The 12,950-nt window shown below is 32.3% G+C and overlaps 1 protein-coding gene across 1 annotated transcript in view; it reads right to left on the bottom strand.

Moving 5' to 3' along the window:
- The window catches only part of LOC139506822 (uncharacterized), a 48,977-nt gene that overhangs the window by 14,069 nt on the left and 21,958 nt on the right, over nt 1-12,950 (bottom strand). Inside the window, exons 22-36 of the mRNA XM_071295555.1 lie at nt 12,688-12,791; nt 11,842-12,045; nt 10,985-11,159; nt 10,356-10,630; nt 9,929-10,084; nt 8,748-8,961; nt 7,404-7,552; nt 6,295-6,772; nt 5,283-5,494; nt 4,732-4,918; nt 3,951-4,118; nt 2,813-3,235; nt 2,262-2,412; nt 1,798-1,943; nt 648-733 (exon numbers count right to left, since the gene is read on the bottom strand). Coding sequence (XP_071151656.1) covers nt 648-733; nt 1,798-1,943; nt 2,262-2,412; nt 2,813-3,235; nt 3,951-4,118; nt 4,732-4,918; nt 5,283-5,494; nt 6,295-6,772; nt 7,404-7,552; nt 8,748-8,961; nt 9,929-10,084; nt 10,356-10,630; nt 10,985-11,159; nt 11,842-12,045; nt 12,688-12,791 — 3,128 coding nt within the window. The remainder of the gene's footprint in view (nt 1-647; nt 734-1,797; nt 1,944-2,261; nt 2,413-2,812; nt 3,236-3,950; nt 4,119-4,731; nt 4,919-5,282; nt 5,495-6,294; nt 6,773-7,403; nt 7,553-8,747; nt 8,962-9,928; nt 10,085-10,355; nt 10,631-10,984; nt 11,160-11,841; nt 12,046-12,687; nt 12,792-12,950) is intronic.

Genomic DNA, 12,950 nt, shown 5'->3' with positions numbered 1-12,950 from the left:
AGTTGACCTTAGATAGATTTGGCTAAGTTGACCTTAGGTAGATTTGGCTAAGTTGACCTTAGGTAGATTTGGCTAAGTTGACCTTAGATAGATTTGGCTAAGTTGACCTTAGATAGATTTGGCTAAGTTGACCTTAGATAGATTTGATTAAGTTGACCTTAGATAGATTTGGCTAAGTTGACCTTAGATAGATTTGGCTAAGTTGACCTTAGATAGATTTGGTTACTATTTTAAGCTCCCTATATGTCATACAGCTCTTCAGGTATTTAAATAACTTTATACATCTAAGGCTTTCAAATTTTCACCTTTGCGTGTTCTTGATAAAGTAATACAGAAAAACGCATAAAATTACTGAAGTGTTATTTTCATTGGAAGGCAATAAAAAAAACCTGGACATATAAAAAAAATTGTCAAGAAATGATAAACATGATAAAGTTCTAAAATAATACAAATATAAACCAGCCAAGAATGCTGGTAAAAAATCTGGTTAATTGGCTTAGTTTTAATAACCAGGTAAGTAGAATTATTACAAAAGAGTTAAAAGTCTTAGAAAAATCTTAGAGATCAAAAGTGCAGAATAAACCCAATCAAAAGCCCAAATTCAACTGTAAAAAGAAGGACTCTGTAAGCATGACAGAAAAAAATACCTTGACAGTGACGGTACCATCATTATTGAAGACCTCAGTATCTGTTTCATTACAGGATCTACTGGTCTCCTCCCACACTTGTCTCACTGAAACATATAAATTATTTCTAAGAATGGAGGATAAATAAGGCTTTCTGGACCTTATAGTTTTCATTGTTGTTCCTGTAGATTCTTATATGTACTTTCTCAGGGGAGCCTGTTGTACTGTCTAATAATTTTGGTATTCCTGTAACACTTTTTATATTTATTTCATCCTGTACTATTGTTTTACTCGACTTCCTGTTGTATTTGAATTTTTCTTACATATCATATCCTTTTTTATTAACCAACTAAGTACATTATTGCCAAAAATGACTGGTTATTAAAAATAACATATTTTCTGTAATGGGCCTGTTTTTTTCTGTAATGGCCCTGTTTTTCTGTAATGGCCCTGTATTAATGCCCGGTTTGTCTGTATAAAGCACAGTTAGGGTTTTTAATAAAGTTAATAAAATTAAGTTGTAAAGAGTATAATACTTTTTTGTATTTTATTTAATTTAGTAACCAGCAACCAACATTAAAGAACCATATATAGGGATCACTGTTCCTCCTGTTTTTCAACGCATAACTTCTGTCAACTTAATATCTTGGATATTTGGTATATTAACACATACACTTTTATTAAGTTGGTTAATAAATGTATTAAGAAATGGGTGTTTTTATAATGGCTCTGTTATATGTCTTCGGTCAGTAATAATGGCCTCGGATGTCTGTAATGGCCCTCGGCGTTGCCTCGGGCCATTACAGACTTCCTCGACCATTATAACAGACCTTGGACATATAACAGGGCCATTATAAAAACACCCATTCATTAATACTATAATATAATGTTCAAGGCAATTATGAAGTAATATGTATAATAATTGTAAGTAGGCAAATGTTCGTTGAATCATATTTTCATGCCGCATAAGCAAACAAACTAAGGCCATGCTAAATGTACTAAGGAGACCTCATAATGAAATGCTGAAATCTTTTTACAAATGGTTGATTGATTGTTGAATGCATAATGTTCAGTGGCAAATATTTTAGGATGAGATTGAAATGAACTAAAGTTAAAGAATCTAAAGTAAAAGAAAAGTGAACCAGTGCAACACAACTATTTCTTATTTTACCTGGATTCCAGTGTACTAATAATGTCCTATTGCCAGAATCATGGGGTCCTGGTCCAGCAACATCACTGTATGTCATCACAATTGGTCCAGGCATCATAATATGTCCCACAGACACAAAGGCAAAGGCAAATTCACTTCCATATAATCTAGAACAGAAAATATCCAACATAATTAAATGGTAAAAAAAATTCATTTAAGGAGAAAAGCTGGTTGAGATATGTTTAACTGTTAATTGTATCATCAGCAAAACACAACCATGTAGGGTTTCAAATCATATAAAATTTACAATGTACATTAAACAACAAAAGGAACGCACCCTCTCCATTAAATGATTGATATGAGTCAAAATTTTGACAATATTTCTGGAGTCATAAACACCAAATGCTGTGAAATGAGATTTTTCATCAACTTAGTTTCTGCCATCCCAAAAAACATATTTTTAACTTTCAGTTTCACAATCATACCTTCCAAGAAGAGTTCTATCCACCAAATCAATGGTAGTAGATGGATCAACAATATAAGGTACAAAATCTGTTGATGCTGCAGAATCATAGGTTGCTGTTAACTCAGAATGTGTCAGGATTGTAAATGTTGTACTGTGTCCAGAAGTCAAATCTAAAATAAACAAGAAATGATAAAAATGACGTTATACTGTCTATATGTGTACTGTGTCCAGAAGTCAAATCTACAATGCAGAACAAGAAATGATCAAAATAATGTTATACTGTCTATAATCAAATGTACAAAAACTTTCTGACATGTACATTTATGTATGATTGATTGATTGTAAGTGTTTAAAGCCACTTTCAGAACTCTGGTTGAGGGGAAGATTTGAATATGTCTGTCCTAAGCTCTTTTGAATTTAAATTTTTAATGTAATTCAAGAAATTATCAAGAGTGCAAACAATTTTTTTTTAGTAAATTTAGTGGATTGACTTCTATACTTGCCATGCCAGAGGTTTCAATTGTTACATTAAATATTTGTTGTGTCCTTATAAATCTTGCTAATACTTACTACTTGGTGTTACAATGATTAAATCATCTCCGACAGCTCTCTTCTTCCTGCTGCCAGAACCTGGGTTGACTGATATTGTAATGGGCAACCCATTCAGTGATGTTTCTAGGTCAGTGTTGGCATTGGTTATTATGACACTTCCCATTGTCTTGTTAATACATCTCATGGCCTCATTACATAACCTCATCATCATAAATACGGTACGTCCTGGCTCCATATTAAATACATTATTGGCACCGGAAAGACGATCTGCTTCAGACAAACTTGTATTTTGAACAGGGTTTAATTCAGATAATCGTCTTATGTTTTCACCATTTATTCTCACGTATCCATCTTCAATCATGATTGTCCCAGAAACATTGTATCCTACCCAAGTACATGGGAAAATGTCATCTTTTTCTTCATCTGTTCCACAGCACAAATCTGAAATTTTTTTTTGACCACCATTACATTAGAAATAGTATTTAACATTAGTCATAGCTGTAGCAAATTTACAAAAACATTTTTCAATAAAAATGTATGGAAGTTAAAATCTTAGATCCTACAATCTAATTCTATTAATCAACGATGCAAAAGGCAATTCAAACTCAATAATTATGCTATGATGAACTTAAACCGGTATACAGGTCATAAAGGAAAATAACTTTCAATTGGTTAAAAAAATGAAGAAAATAAATTCTTGATAATAAGCATGCATGCAAGGGTTGGAAGAATTTTGACGCAAATCTACCATAAAAAAAATTATTGGTAATTAAAGTAATGTCTTGTTTTATAAGTGATCATATCTACCATTATCAATACTAGGCTTCTAACGACATGTAATTTTTCAAGCAACTGGCCAACACTTTTTTCCTAAAACTTAACATATGCTCAAAATTAAAATTTAATGGATCTTGCAAATAAAAACTAAAATATCTAACCAACTATTTGTGGCAACTGAAGTAAAATATTCAGAATTTAATACAACAATAACTACATGATGTGCCTGAAAGAAATTCAGGGTAGGGCTCAAAAATAGGAGGAGAAAAAAAACCTCACTGACAATACAATATAAAAGCCTTAATTTAGTTTGACATCAAATGCCGGCAAAGACCTGATAAAAATCGTGTTTAAATAATAATAAATTTAATATACATACCATATCTATTGATTGTGTCGTCTTGACTTAGTGTAAATTCCACTCCAAGTTTGGTTGGATCAGTACTTTGCAGTGAATCTATTGGAGTGACATCAGCTGATAATTGGGTAGCCCCAGGTATAGTGGTATTTACATCATCTACTGGATCCTCCAGAAGTACAATAACACCTGTCAAGTAAATCAAACTGCTTTAACATTTGTAGTTTCTATTTATCATAATAAATACAAAGCTTGACCTGAAAATTTGGCCTTCTTAGACAGCCATGAATACCTTAGATTATCTGACATTCTTAGACAGCCATGAATACCTTAGATCATCTGACATATTTAGACAGCCATGAATACCTTAGATCATCTGACATTCTTAGACAGCCATGAATACCTTAGATCATCTGACATTCTTAGACAGCCATGAATACCTTAGATTATCTGACATTCTTCTCTTTAATTTTTAATTTTTTTCTAGAATGCTTGTTCAGTTTTTGCATATGTTAATCTTTTTAATTTGAATTGGCCACTTTTTGATATCATCATTTCTCATCTTAAATCTTTTTCCCATAAATTCACAACTTTTTCAGTATCTGACCTACTAAAAACATATTTAATTTTCTTCTACAGTTATGACTTCCTAAACCATTACAATTTTATCTAGAATTGTGACTATTATTCACATAAATCAGTATTTGTCCTAAATACGAATATTCTGACTGTTCTCAAAACTTGTCTGGCAAAATAAATTGAACTGTTGGAGTCCTATAAATGGGAATGTAGCGTTATATACCTTTAGTATCATTGTAGCTCACAACATATCCAGCACCATTAGCACACATCAGGGACACATAGTAAGTGGTATTGTGTTTCAAGATGCCTTCAAATGTACTGTTAATGGCAGTCTGATTGGCACCTATAGACTCAAATTCCTGTAACTCTTGTCCACCAACTGTGGTACCTATGGCCCACCAATTTTCCTTAAAATAAATAAAAACAAAATATAGCAGAGACCCAAAATATTTATGACTTTATTAACTTTAATTCAAAACGACCATTGTAATCTAACAACATCTATGTTTTGTGTCAATGAAAATAAAAGGTTTTGTAGGATTCCTTTGAATCAAGTGCACCTTTTGCATTTATACATGCTTCACACAATGGTGGGCAATAAATCAAACACACCAGAGTCCTTTATAGCAGGCACAAGTAAATGTACTAACCACAATATCACTCTCTTCATCAAAACATCTCCAGAATGACTTTATTGTGCTGTTGGTTCCCTGATATCTGGCAGGAGTGAACCACCCTTGATCTATAACAATATAAATATCTCATACTAACCACAATATCACTTTCTTCATCAAAACATCTCCAGAATGACTTTATTGTGCTGTTGGATCCCTGATATCTGGCAGGAGTGAACTCCCCTTGATCTACATCAATATAAATATCACTGCCCATCACATCAGGATCAAATATTGGTGGTGTATCGTCAATGTAAAATCCATCTGAAGACACAACTGTGGTAACACCAGAACCAAGCACAGCTTTCACTGAAATTAATTTATTCAAGTTTTTTTTTTAAATCAGACATTTTTTTCAATGACAGTCAATAAATCAAGGTTAAAATTCTTTTTTTTTTTTAATCCTATTAATGGATTTCATGTTTTATTCCTTCTGAAAATTCACCTTTTTTGGGGGAAAACACAAAAATGTGCACCTCAAGAAGGATGATCATATAATACAAATCAATGAACTATATAAGGAAATATACTGATTTGATACCTGATCTACACACTTCAGTTGACCTTTAAAACACTGATACAAAATAGCAATAAATGCATATTGTGTTCTAAAAATTAAAATGAACAAATTCCTTCTCTATCCTAGATCCACTCAATCTCTCTTCAAGCAAACTGTTGTCATCTGTGCTTGTGTACACCTGTCAGATATTGTTTTCACTGGCATTAGTTTCCAATTTAAAAAAAATATAATTATAGATTATCAATCAAAGAGTTAAAGCCCTGAGATGAGATGTAGCAGAGAAACATCCTTGAGGTTGAAAGACCATTAATGATCTTTTTATCGGTATTTTCCTAGGTAACGTCAATGAAGTAGGCATATGAGGTCATAGATTCTCTTCCTACTCTACTGAGAAAATACGACTCGAGCAGCGTGATATTAAAAATTTTCGTAAAAAAATATCCAAGGAAAATTTAAGAAAATAGTGATAATCTATTTTACAAGCCAGTATTTTAGCACAGTGAAGAAAAGAAAAGAAAAGAAGAGAAAAGAAATCCTATGCATAGACTGTAAGATGTTTTTTACCTGTGATATAATAATCTATTTTTACCTGTGATATAATAATCTATTGTTTTAGTCTGATTGTCCTCCATTCTTGTAGCTGGCAGAGTAAAGTTGTCAAGCATAAACTGGTATAACACATGTTCATTAGCATCACATGTTGAATTACAATTGTAACGTGAACAAAAGTTATAACATGGGAGACATGGTGATATTATTTCTTTATAAGGAACAACCTCTGTGCCTAATATCGTAGTTCCTATACCAATTTCATACTTGATTATTGGATTTGTTCCACCTCGGAAAGGAGCACCATATCTGCAATGTGCACCTGGTTCAGGAGGTAAAACAACATTACGGAAGAATGCCTTGGTGGAATAGGGATTAAAACTGTCAAAAACTGGAGGTAAATAATTGTTTTTAGGGAATACATGGAAGATTAGGTCTGTGTCTGTACTGAGATCACGTATACCACATACTTTACTCCATAATACTCCATCCACATACAAATAGAAACACAATGATGGCTGTAAAACGAAAAGGAAATAATTAAATCCTACAAAACATATTAAAGGCAATAATGATAAGGGAAAAGGCAATGCATTTAATGTAAAGAAAAATACATTAAAATAACTGAGAACTAATTGCTTTTATTAATAGATCATGCAAAGAAAGGCTTGGTAAAATCCTTCATCAATATACTATGTATAATTTAACTAGATTTCACATACTTTTTCTGCATTAAATACTGTAAATCAACTTTCTTGCTTCTTTTTATTTTACCCTGATTATACATTAAATGTTATTTATTTTACCCTGATTATACATTAAATGTTATTTATTTTACCCTGATTATACATTAAATGTTATTTATTTTACCCTGATTATACATTAAATGTTATTTATTTTACCCTGATTATACATTAAATGTTATTTATTTCCTTTCCTTTGTTAGTCAGATTTACAAAGTCAATTTCCATTCATCAACTTTAAATACAAAACATTCCTCTACAGAACATGAGGACTTCTTTCATACAATCATTTCTTATAAAGCCGAAACAATATTTGTGTTAAAAATAATTAGAATACTCTAACCAAACAAAATAACAGCTCACATTAACATTCAATTTTTTTCCTGAATTTTTATTACAAACTTACATTCACAGCTTCATCAGCTTCAAAGTCAACAACAATCTTGTAAGTGTGGAAATCAGCTGATGGGTCAAAATTTAGGACATCTTCTACCATTTGTGGTGGTAATGTATCATTGAAGACTCTACACCACGTTACAACATGTGGGTCATCACCTATACACAAAATCAACTCATGTTATTACATCAATTCATTTTTTGAAAAATCATACAGATATGATATGGCACATGTCAATACAATTTTAATATAGCAGTCTGTTTTGTCATACTATATTTCACCAAATCGTTGAGTTTGTCGGTGTTTACAAACTCTCCCATTTTTTGCAGGTTGAAAAAGATAAGTATTTGGTCATGACAAAATGGTGAATGAGAATCAATAAAATTTTTATAAAAAAACCCGATATACAGAATGGACTAACAGATGGAAGGATAAACACTTAAACCTGATATACCAGATGGACTAACAGATTGAAGGATAAAACTTAAACCTGATATACCGGATGGACTAACAGATGGAAGGATAAAACTTAAACCTGATATACCGGATGGACTAACAGATGGAAGGATAAAACTTAAACCTGATATACCGGATGGACTAACACATGGAAGGATAAAACTTAAACCTGATATACCAGATGGACTAACAGATTGAAGGATAAAACTTAAACCTGATATACCAGATGGACTAACAGATTGAAGGATAAAACTTAAACCTGATATACCAGATGGACTAACAGATTGAAGGATAAAACTTAAACCTGATATACCGGATGGACTAACAGATGGAAGGATAAAACTTAAACCTGATATACCGGATGGACTAACACATGGAAGGATAAAACTTAAACCTGATATACCAGATGGACTAACAGATTGAAGGATAAAACTTAAACCTGATATACCAGATGGACTAACAGATTGAAGGATAAAACTTAAATCTGATATACCAGATGGACTAACAGATTGAAGGATAAAACTTAAACCCGATATACCAGATGGACTAACAGATGGAAGGATAAAACTTAAACCCGATATACCGGATGGACTAACAGATGTAAGGATAAAACTTAAACCTGATATACCGGATGGACTAACAGATGGAAGGATAAAACTTAAACCTGATATACCAGATGGACTAACAGATTGAAGGATAAAACTTAAACCCGATATACCAGATGGACTAACAGATGGAAGGATAAAACTTAAACCTGATATACCAGATGGACTAACAGATGGAAGGATAAAACTTAAACCTGATATACCAGATGGACTAACACATGGAAGGATAAAACTTAAACCTGATATACCAGATGGACTAACACATGGAAGGATAAAATTAAGTATATTTTACCTGCAAAAATTTCAATACCACACGACGCTCTAGCAGGCTGTGTAGATAAGTCAATGCGTGAGGTGACAGGTCCACCTGCAGGGTTTTCTACCACTTGGTACGGAGATGATGTTTTGTTATGAACAACAGGAATGGCTTCAGTTGTTGGTGCAACTATTGAACCGTTACCAAACTTTTCAGCTATATATGCTGTACAGTTACAAGCAGTGCATGTCTAAAAATGGAAAATAATGTCAATTTTTTGGTTAAGCGAGAGTTATATCAAAGGTTAATTTATTTGGCTTAGCAGATTACCACTAAATAATAAAGAATTATGTAAACTGTTCATTTACTTTGCCAGAATTTATGTCAAATATGCAAACTTTTCTGATGATATTAATTTTGTCTAAAAAATGACCAGTTAGTCATGGTCAAACTACAGAGCTTAGGATATTCAAATCATTTCACGAACATATTTCTCAATTTCAATGTAACATATGAAGGTCAATGTATACAGTAAAATATTTTGTTAAGCAGAGATTTCAGTATTTTGTCAAATATTTTGTTGACCAAATTTATCCCTGAAGGTATCACATCTATTATTTATTAAAAAAAGGTAGTTGTTTCTCCTTTGAAATGATCATAAATTTTGTTTATAATTAAAGTACAATACTACAACAAAATGAACAGAACTTTACTATGATGGTGTGAAGAGCCTGTTATTTGGTGGTTGTCGTTTGTTGCTGTATATCATATTTGTTTTTTGTTCATTATTTTGTACATAAATCAGGCCATTAGTTTTCTTGTTTGAATTGTTTTGACATTTGTCATTTCGGGGCCTTTTAAAGCTGACTATGCAGTATGGGTTTCACTCATGAAGGCCTTATGGTGACCTATAGTTGTTAATTTCTATTTCATTTGGGCTCTTTTGGAGAGTTGTCTCATTGGCAATCTACCACATCTTCTAATTTTTATATTATTCTTTTGAATCAACTTTTGATAAATCAATGTTAAAAGCTTACTGTCTTATTAACATTTACCCTTGAAAGCTAGTCAGCACCCAAACATTACAAAGATATCTGAAGGTCAACATACTGTCTTCAAAAACAATCTAAAGTCTACATCATACCTCTAAAAAAAATTCAGGTGGAGAGATTATTTCCCCTAAAGCCTTGCACATATTTAAAGGAATTCATACTTACTGCTGGAATAGGATTCTCAAAACAGCAATAACAGGCAGTGTCAGACCAGTCAGCCTCTGGAACATGATCAAATGGCATAATTTCACCTTCTGGTCCGTCCCATAACATCACAGATGTGGCAGCCATACCTTCACCACTGGCAGACTTTATTTCAAACTGTAATTTTAAATATTTACAAGTAAACCTGTTTCTAATTGATATGAAGAAATTGAAGCTACCTGTACTACAATTTAATTTGACTATCAAATTTATTCTATAACAGAGTTTTGTATTTATATATGGTGTCAATTTATCATTTACAAGAACATTTTGCTTAAATATCAGATCTAAAAAAACAAAATCAAAATGGTATTTATCATTCTATAGTCATTTTGTACTATACTAATTCATACACAAATGAAAGGAAGTTTTTTGGTTTTGAACTAACCTCCCATTCCCCTCCTCTTTCATAGTCAGCTTTTCTGTAGTATCCTCCAGAATACATCAGATTCAAATTAGTATCTCTTGCCAACTTGATCCAAAGTTCATCATCTAAAATTTCCTTTCCAAGATTTTCTTTACGCATCTTAATGGGCCAGTCCTCTCCTTTAGGATCTCTGAAGCCTATTTGCTGAAGGACCTTCCAGTTGGTATCGTTCACAATTGATACTGGACGTGTTGGACAGGCTGCTCCAAATGGAGTCGCCATGTGCAGAATAGATCCTGAAATTTTTATAGAGAATATGCAATATTTTACCAATACCAATAAAGTAAATTGATAGTTTTTTGTTTCTATATCTAGAAATCATAATTTAGAATTTTTGCATTTTATGGGTGTAAACTTTTTCAACATTTCTTGAAATATATGAAATATCAAATATAACTAGTTAACTTGACATTTTGGAGGGGGATCATTAACTTTTGATGCCCGACATCAAGCAATAACATATGTGTTTTTAAATTTTGAATTAACCAGTTCTTCAGGGGAGAATTGTCTTATGTTTTCCCCTTTTTCAAACAAATTGTAATTCAGTAATGCATCAAAAAAAATTCTTCTTTTTTTTTTTACAAATTAACCTTTAGCACTGCTCGGAGAGTTAAACCAAACACGATCTTTCTTGAAATCCCAGCCATCAACAACTTTTCCAGGAGTTGGTTTGGTCATGTCTAATAGTATTGGTACTGACTCGTCTGTTATGGAGAGGCCTGCTCCGTTTGTGATGATAAACTTGACACTTAGTGGTTCTGATTTCTATGAAAAAAAATATAAATGTCCTAAAATCAACTTTAAAACTTTCAGTCTTGAAATTCTCTTATAACAGTAATTAAACAAGAATGTGTCCATAGTACACGGATGCCCCACTCGCACTATCATTTTCTATGTTCAGAGGACCGTGAAATTGAGTAAAAACTTTAATTTGGAATAAAAATTAGAAATATCATATCATATGGAACATGTGTACTAAGTTTCAAGTTGATGTAACTTTAACTTCATCAAAAACTACCTTGACCAAAAACTTTAACCTGAATTTCGCACTATCATTTTCTATGTTTAGTGGACCATGAAATTGGGGTCAAAACTATAATTTGGCATTAAAATTAGAAAGATCATATCATGGGGAACATGTGTACTAAGTTTGAAGTTGATTGGACTTCAACTTCATCAAAAACTACCTTGACCAAAAACTTTAACCTGAAACGAACGGACGCACAGACGGACGAACGAACGGACACACAGACCAGAAAACATAATGCCCCTCTCCTATCGTAGGTGGGGCATAAAAAGAAGTGTGTGTGCACATCTTGTATGTTTACCAATGTTTCAGAAATAGTTCAAATTAGCAAATATTTATCAAAGTATGTAGAAGATACGTATTTATGATAAATAGAATAAAACAGAAGAAACAAATTATTCCTACAACACAATAACTTACATTAAGAGTTAGATCTATGAAGTTATAATCAGTATAATTATTGGACAAGGTAATCCAGCTAACGACCATCTCAGATTCAACCTCTACTGAACATGATTTATTTCTCCACAGTGATACTTCATATGTGGCTATATCAGAAACGTCGTCACCATATCCCTCCCAATTCACGTGCACTGAGGTATTAGATTGAGCATATGTCACAACCTGAAACAAAAGCAGTTCAATAGTTATGTATTAAAATTATTTTTCTCATAGCACACTGGAATAAAAAATCATGTTTTAAGGGGAATCAACTTTCAAAAACTGTTTTTCCAAAGGACTGATATAATCCAGAACATCAAGTCAATGATTTTGTTTTTACCTTAATTCTTTTAACTTATTAAAAGGAATGAAAACTTAAATTTTTTTTTATTGCAACGCTTGTGTCCATGGTCCCTCCATAAATATTTCAAGGCACATACCTTAATTCTAATGTTATAGACCTTCAAATTATTAATCCATAATTTATTTTTGATAACATGATGCTTGAATAGGGTAAGTCTTTTGCATAGAGTCATTTACGTTTATTTATTCCCTTTGTCTTCACTGTAATATATAGATCTGATGATTTTTTTTTATTTATAAGATGGAATACAGAGCATATTTAGCAATAAATCTAGGCCTTATTTCTTTTCAGTATTGACATTCTGGTCTGAAAATAATTTAACTGTGATGCTTACTTCTAATAAAGGCAATGGCTAGTGCTATTTCACAATGCAAGAGATGTCACCTTACAATTCATAAATAATTTGAAATCACATAATTAGTCCCTTTTGTTAAATCTAGTGCAGCCATAAATATACAAACCATATCATAATAAGGTCCAGTTTTGATCCTGCCCATGTCTGGTGGTGTGGTGTCCACTATGAATTCATGCATTACCATACCACAAGCTCCAGATTTATCAGCACCTGTTAAAGAAAAAATAAGAGATTGAAACAACTGTTGACACAGAGATATATCTTGTCTGTGTGATATATTTTTCTCAATCTTTATCAATTGTTGACACAGAGCTATGTCTTGTCTGTGTGATATATTTTTCTCAATCTTTATCAATTGTTGACACAGAG

This window comes from Mytilus edulis, chromosome 1, assembly GCF_963676685.1.
Source record: "Mytilus edulis chromosome 1, xbMytEdul2.2, whole genome shotgun sequence".
Classification (NCBI taxonomy): domain Eukaryota; kingdom Metazoa; phylum Mollusca; class Bivalvia; order Mytilida; family Mytilidae; genus Mytilus; species Mytilus edulis.
Note: the sequence above shows the minus strand (reverse complement) of the source record. Positions and strands in the feature narration are given on the sequence as shown.